This window comes from Rosa rugosa, chromosome 2, assembly GCF_958449725.1.
Source record: "Rosa rugosa chromosome 2, drRosRugo1.1, whole genome shotgun sequence".
Taxonomy (NCBI): Eukaryota; Viridiplantae; Streptophyta; class Magnoliopsida; order Rosales; family Rosaceae; genus Rosa; species Rosa rugosa.
The window spans coordinates 50,761,151-50,769,292 of NC_084821.1; the positions used below are offsets into that span (position 1 = coordinate 50,761,151).

General features: G+C 39.9%; 1 protein-coding gene across 1 annotated transcript; it reads left to right on the forward strand.

Moving 5' to 3' along the window:
* Window positions 1–385: 385 nt before the first annotated feature.
* LOC133732465 (squamosa promoter-binding protein 1-like) lies at window positions 386–2,012 on the forward strand. The gene is made up of 2 exons (XM_062160019.1): window positions 386–836; window positions 1,503–2,012. Exons 1-2 carry the CDS (start codon window positions 481–483, stop codon window positions 1,732–1,734), a joined length of 588 nt encoding a protein of 195 aa, XP_062016003.1. The 5' UTR covers window positions 386–480; the 3' UTR covers window positions 1,735–2,012.
* Window positions 2,013–8,142: the final 6,130 nt, after the last annotated feature.

An 8,142-nucleotide genomic window follows, 5' to 3' on the forward strand; every position in this document is an offset into this window, starting at 1 on the left:
TTATAGTGTTTTGCATAATATACTCAACAATAGATAATGGCTTTTCAGATGTTTGATCCGCGATTCCCAAAAGGATAATTTTAGATAGTTTTATAGGATCCCCCTGGACAGGTTAATTGACATGATGACAGGTTAATTGACATGATAAGAGATGAGTGAAACATATATAAGTAATTAATGTCGAACCAAAGAACCCTCCTCCATAAAAGAAGAGCTTTGTACCATGTTTGAGACAAATTGCAACCAAAGTTGTCATCTTTTAGTTTGAAGTCTTTGTTATGTGTATTCACCGTTTCATTCCAGTTTTTACCACCTTAAGATATTGACACGCGCGCTGTCACATAAAATGGAGTTGGTGTAGTTGTGGTCCTCTTCCACTTTTTTCACCCTATTAATTCAATACACCTTCTTCATGGCCTTCATAACTCCAAGTCTTCCCCAACACACTGTGTGTGAGCTAGAGCTAGCTTAGCTTCCTCAATGGAGAGGCAAACTTGGAAAGAAAAGATGCTCAACAAGAATGCTGATGAAGTTGAAGATGACTCGGACGAAGATGAGACTAGTGGCCACGGTAGCGGGTTGATCAGCATAAGATTTGAAGAAAATGAGAAGCACAAGGTCAAGGCAGCTGGGAGTACTGGAAAAAAATCAGGATCCAGTAGCGGAGGTGGAGGTGGAGCGTCTTCAGCACCGAGTTGTCAAGCAGATAGGTGTGGTGCTGATTTGGGTGATGCAAAGATCTACCATCGCCGCCATAAGGTTTGTGAGTTTCACTCCAAGGCAGCTATTGTGGTCGTCTCCGGGGCTCGACAGAGGTTTTGTCAGCAATGCAGCAGGTTTTTGATCTATCATCTTTCTTTCTTGTTTCTCCTTCTGTATGATTTACCACTAACTCTTTGTTGATGAAAATAATTTTGCTACGGTTCTGGCATCATGTTATCCGTGGAGAACTTGAAAGTTCAGTTAGTATATTAAATATATTTCCTGTCTAAATCATGTCACAAAAAGCATTAGGTTTACAGCTATTTAACTGCTTTTCTAAGCAGATTATATTCTCTTGGAAGTGGCATTTTCCCAGGAAACAAAACAAAAGCTCAGATAGTACTATAGTGTGCATATGCTTGAATGATCTCATTAAATCAAGGTTTAACAGTATTGTAAATGTTCGCCAGAGGTAAAATAACATAGTCAGCCCTCATGCTAGTTTGCTAAATCATGTTTAGCAAATATTTATTTTGAAATGGGGTCGGAACCCAATCAAACTAGGAGGCTCGGCCTTGCGCTTATATCATTTAATAAAACAGGGAGGATATACACAATCCTCAGCAGCAAACCATGTATAACTGGTTCTATATGAAATATCATGGAATTCACATCCCCTATGTTACTTGGATTGTGCGGAATCTAAGTATCATTTCTTCAAAGAATAAAAATTGTATCCGGTCATTATTTAGTCATCCTGTTTTAGAACTTAATTTTCAATGTTGTTGTGCACTACACAGGTTCCATGAGCTAGCTGAGTTTGATGAAGCAAAGAGAAGCTGTCGCCGACGTTTGGCAGGTCACAATGAGAGGCGCCGCAAGAGCTCAGGTGAACCTTATGGAGAGGGCTCAAGCCGCCGGGGTATCAGTCATCAATACCGATCAGAAAGTACTCAGGCTACTACTAAATATCATATGACATCCCCAGCCCCAGGAAACACTGCTAATTCCAAGCATTTCCAGATCACCTAATTAGAGTCCACGCTAATTGTCTCTCTGCTCTCAGCTAGCTGCTAGCTCCCTCTCTTCTGTCATCTTTGGCTTCTTTTATGTGATCTACCATGACTGTTCCTATGCTTAACAATGAGAATAGTGTTATTACATTATTCGATGGAATTAAGTACGTACGTACTATGCCTACCTAGAGCTACAACCTTAGATTGGTGCTTTGTTTCAGAGCCAAACAGCATAGGCCATTACATGTGGACTATCTAAGCTTTCACAGCTAAATACAATTTATGGTTGTTATGTATGAGGCTTAGACAAATCTGTTTTAATAAGGTAATTATCATGTTGTTAATAGGGTAATTATCACGAGATCAGACACCTCCTTAATGATTTCAATAAGACACTTACATGTTTTAAAGGGTCTACAATAAGGACCTTAGAATAAAAACATAATGAGAACTTTGAGAACAATAGGTAGATGAGCATATTTATTGTAGTTTATTTGAAAAATCCTATAGTCATTATTGTAGGTACTAATAAGAAAGACTCCCAAATAGTTCTAGGCTCAAACGCTTACCAGTATGTGAATATGGACTTACCACATTTTAAATATATGCTTCGACCGTGAAAACCTTGGCAATTAGTAATCAGGCATTCATCATATTCTAAACGTTTCAGTGCTCAGAGACTTCATCGTTGGTATTTCAAAGTTCAAACACTTGCCATGTTTTCACTTAATAGTTCAAGGCCATGAAGTCTTGCTAACCAGCGTTTTAACAAGGATTTGAAGTTCTCAAGCTTACTAGTTAGTATTCGTGTAAAGGTATTTATCAAATTTTAAATGCCTGGAGACTCGGAAACTCACCAAATAGCTCTTCTTTTCAACACAAGAATGTTCTAATCAGCTCGATTTGCATCCAACAGTTAGTATAGAAGTGAATAGATCGTTTAGTCCAGCAATAAATATGTATGAACAGTACATGCAAATTAATGTTCTTGTAACATATCAAGTACGTTGCCCTTGAACATTGATTGCACAGATGTGATCGATTTCAATTTTGGACTTGGTCTTCTCCATAATTGAAGTACGTACGTCTGTGATATTGATAAAAAGATGACCTGGTTAAGCAGACTTTTATGGATATCGCAACCACTAGGAGCTCGACTTCTACAATTATGTGCTTCATGCGGGTCATAGCAAGGTCCACCATGACATGTCTTTGATTTCAGATATTTCAATACCCAACAGACCACACGACAACCTAGCTTTCTATTTTACTCTTGCCAGTGTCAGCTCCATTAGCTGTTTTTGTGTCTCAAAGTTTAGCTTTTTAATTGATGACTTATCCACTTTTTCTGTCTCCATGCATGTCACTTCTGTGAGGATATATTTGAAATTTTCGATTTTGGACATTACCACCACTAGGATACCCCAGTGATGAAGATGTATTTCCTACTTTATTCTCTAGTCCAGAGTAGCCATTAGAGTTTTAGTAAGGGTTCTTGACTCAAAACACCAAAATAAGTAAAAATTATCTCATTGTTGAAGAATGTTGACATTTAGTGTGCCTTGTCAAACTAGAATTAGTTATATAGTTGTAATTCTCTACACACAACTATTCTCCCAATTCACTTTACATTCCAATTTCCTTAAATACGTTATCAGCACGAACTCTAACCCTGAATCAGAAGCCAAAAATCATTCTTTCTTCTTCTCTAAGCCGTGAAACCCTAGAACCCTACCCTAGGATTACCTAGTGCGCCTCCCTGAGCCGCCGCCTGTGCCTACCTGCACACCTAGACAAAATTGGATCAGCCTCGCACGCCTGCATCAACACGCGCTTGCATCAGCCTCGCTAAGCAAGATCAGGTAACAAGAAAACACCAAGTAAGTTTTTATTAAAGTTCCTACTTCTTTTAATTTTTGTTTTCTTGTACTCGGGGACTTCCAAAATCCCTTCTCCTACATCCCACCTTTCTTGTAACGTGGATTCGATTCACAAAAATGGAACATTGGGGAGTTCAAGCTAAATTATAAACTAAGAGCGTTCGTAAACCACGGACTAAGAGCATTCGTGGGCATCAAAATTTGACCATACAAACGTCATTGTTTTCAATCCAAATCCAAATTTTGGAAATTATCAATAAAGACAGTGGTTATAACTCTTTCTCACTAGGCTCATCCAATTAATTGTGATGTCTAAGAAAGGTTTGAACTGAGAGAACAGTTTTACAAGTGAGCATAGCTCCACCAAAATCTCGCCTTACCTTACCTGGTCACAATCAAATTGGAGTTACCAAAAGGATTGAGTAACTACTACTTGTCTAAGCTTGATTATCATTTTTGGATTAAATTTTGATTTAGAAACTTTGACATAATCATTGGCTTTCATTGAAATAAAGTGTCGATTTTGATTCGAACTTTATTCATTCAAGTATGTTTCCCGGAGAGCTAGAATGCCTCATGGATAATGCTACTATGCACACCATACTTTGAAATAGGCAGTTATTTCTTGAGATGACGCCTACTCGATCTTCAATGACTACGATGGCAGGGTCATCTAAATTGATTCATGGTCAATGACCAACTCAATTCTTGTTGCCAAATGGCACAATTATTCATGTCACTGAAGCTCTTTACGCTCCTAGGGCCAGAAGAACCCTTTTGACCTTTAAAAATATAAGAGCCAATGGTTTTCATGTGGAAACACATTGTGAGAATGGACAAGAGTTCCTTTGCATCACCTCTAATGACTAAGGACATAAACGAGTATTAGAGAAACTTATTTGTCATTCAAGTGGGTTGTATGCAACCACTATTCGAATCATTGAATCCAACCATGTCATGAGAGATGACTTATGGGATTCTGACACATATAGGCTTTGGCATGACCGTTTGGGACACCCAGGTCTTGACATGATGATCCGTATATTAAAGACTTCACACCGACATCCTTTCTTCAGAACGAAGAGAAGTACAAATCAAAAGTCGATTCAAAGAGAGCATTGCACTGCCGCCGCGCCTCGGGGCGCCGCTGTCTTGCACCACCGGCCGGCTAATGTCGGCTCTGTGATCCCCCTGCTGCAAAATCAAGGCTTTGACGCCATGTATGGAGATTTGGCTCCCCTCTCTACTTCTCAAGTCAATTGTGACTTCATGGCTCAACCAGAATCCTCATTGGTTGCTTCAAAAACCCATCCTTCGTTCTACAAAGCCTGCTCTTTAGCAAAATTAGGATCGAGACCATCCTATGCAAATGACACTAAAGAAAATATTTTATTCTTACATAGAATCCAAGGGGATTCTGTGGATCGATTCAACCAACCTGCAGACTGCTTAGATGTTTTATGGTGTTGGTTGATGTGCGGACACGTTGGTCACGTGTCGCACTATCGTCCACTCGTAATGCTGCTTATGATAAAATCCTAGCCCAGATCATATGGCTATGGGTTCACTACCCGGATCATCTTATTTAGTCAATTCGACTTGATAATGCTAGAGAGTTTACATCAAAAATTTTCGATGACTATTATTGCATATCATTGGGGATTGATATTAGGCATCATATTTTCATGTACACACCCCAATGGTCTCGCGGAAAAGCCACCATTAAACGACTAGATGGTAGCCCGGACATTGGTAATGCGCACTAATATTTTCGCTTGAGGTTATGCAATATCGCATGCAGTTATGCTAATTCGTCTACGACTCATAGCCACTCAACTTTTATTTGCGTTACTTATGCATATTTGAGTGTGCGGTTTATGTGCCAATTGCGCCGCCACAAATCATCAAAATGGGTCATTGCAACGATGCACACACACACACACACACACACACACACAGATATATATATATATATATATATATATATATATATATATATATATATATATATATATATATATATATTTGTGTTGGATATAAATCTCCAACTATAAGTCCGCTATGTAAAACCCTTGACAGGCAATCTCTTTTCCGCTAGATTTGAAGATTGTCACTTTGATGAGACAATCTTCTCGTTGTTAGGGGAGATTAAACGTCAACGTTCAACAGAAATGATAGGAATTATAGTGGTTTGTCCCTACTATGTCTCATCTCGATCCCCTAAAAGTGACGAGATCACATATACCTACTGCAAACATGCCTGCAAGGATTGATGTCCCCACAAGAGGACATGGCGCCACCCAGAAGAGATGGGCATGCCACCACCACCATGGATGGTGGTATGGTGACGCCACAAGGTGGCATAATGGCGTCATAGGCCATGGGTTCCGCTAGAAAGCGTAGGAGACCCATAGATTCGATGGATTCACGCCCTAGGAAAAGAGCAAGTTTGGCACAACTTGATCCATTGATCATTGATATCAAAATCTGTCTCATGAGAATATTCTGGATTGTGGTTATGTCCAAGAGACATCGTTGGGGGACGCCTCAATCTTAGAACCAATTCTTGTGAATATAGAGATCTCTACAAACTACACTAGTGTACATGAAGACGTGAGATTATTGAGACCAATGACATCGAACCTTGCTCCATTGAAGAATGCCAACGTAGAGAAAATTGGCCTAAATGAAAAGATGTGATCCATGTTGAATTGGATTCACTAACGAAGAGGAAGGATTTTGAGCCTGAGATGTCAACACCTCCTAACATAAAACCTGTTGACATTAATAGGTCTTCGATAGATAGCATGATGAGAAAAAGATATGGTAATCTCGCCTTATGGCGCAAGGCTTCTCACAAAACGCCCTGGAATCGACTACGAGAAGACATATTCTCTCGTAATGGATGTCATTGCACTCCAGTACCTTGTCAGTTTGGTAGTTTCCAAATAACTGAACATGCAATTTACAAATGTGGTCACTACGTATCTTTATGGGGATCTAGATACGGAATATATTAAAGGTTCTTGTGAACTTCATTTACCCAAGTCAAGTGGCTCTAGACCACGAAGCCCGTTTGCAATGAGGTTGAAACGCTCACTAAATTGGCTACTTGATTGGGAAGGGATATAATGAACTATGCCCGCGTGTTTCCATGACAAGTTCCGGATTTGTAATTGTCGCGGTTTATGTTGATAAACATAATTGGAATCCTTGAGAGTTAAGGAAAACCGCTGAACACCTGAAATCCGAGTTTGAGATGAAGGACCTTGGGAGAACATGGTTTTGTCTAGATTTAGAACTTGTATACCGTGTCAATGAATGTTTTGGCATTTTGATAAAGTTAAGATGCACTCCCATGGCCGTCCGTAGTCTTGACCCTAAGAGGGATACGTTTCGTCCCAGGGATGATGACGAAGACGTGTTAATTGGCAGAAGCCGCAGAAGTGTCTTACCTAAGTGCAATAGGCGCATTATTGTACTTGACACAATACAAGACCGGACACCTCATTTGTTATGAACTTGTTGGCTAGATGTAGCCCTGCTCCAATGTGATGCCATTGAATTGTTGTAAAGACAATCTTTCGATACTTAAAGGGCACGATAGATATGGGCTTGTTTTATCCCTACAGAGAGAAGAGGAATGACGAAATTATGGGATCAGACCCCATACGGCAAAGCGCCGCCGTGGCAGGCCATGTAGCCATCACCGGCACTGCTGCCGCCATTAAGGGTGGCCGGCCTCACCCACCTCCTTTACATCAAAACGATGGTGATGTTTTGATGGGTTTTGCTGATGCAGGGTATCTCTCTGACCCTTGCAAGGTCGCTTCCAAACAGGTTATGTCTTTACCATGGGAAACACCACGATATTTTGGAGGTCTACAAAACAAACCCTTGTTGCTACTTCCTCGAATCATGTGCGTGAATGCATATGGCTAAGATCTAAAATTAGACATATTCGAGGAACTTGTGGTTTGAAGTCTACTACAGATGAACCTACATGCATTTATTAGGATAATGCAGCTTGTATTGAACAAATGAAGTTAGGTTTCATCAAGGGCGACAACACCAAGCATATATCGCCTAAGTTCTTTTCCAATCAGCAACAACAATCACTTCTAAAGATTGAAGTGAATCAAATCTGATCAGAGGATAATGTAGTGGACTTATTCACTAAGTCGTTACCTAAATCCACTTTCGAGAAACATGTGAAGAGCATCGAATTGAGAAAGTTATCCGAACTCCCATGATTGTAGTAATGAGGGGGGGATGTCGACATCAAGGGGAGGTATGATGTCTACATGTTCGATCTCGAAGAGTGAATGACATGTTGTACTCTTTTTCTCCTCTTCGAGGTTGTTTTTCTCCCACATGGTTTTTATTACTTGAGCAAGGTTTTTAACGAGGCAACGATCAAAGTGTCACCACCAAGTTTGAGCTGCACAAGGGGGAATGTTGAAGAATGTTGACATTTAGTGTGCCTTATCAAACTAGGATTAGTTCTATAGTTGTAATTGGAGAGATTTCTTACTCCGGGTTAG

Bases quoted from the DNA above. Each gene is read 5' to 3' on its own strand.
- LOC133732465 (XM_062160019.1), top strand. From the start codon at position 481: ATGGAGAGGCAAACTTGGAAAGAAAAGATGCTCAACAAGAATGCTGAT. The intron at 837-1,502 runs GTTTTTGATCTA...TGCACTACACAG, and splicing joins TTTTGTCAGCAATGCAGCAG to GTTCCATGAGCTAGCTGAGT.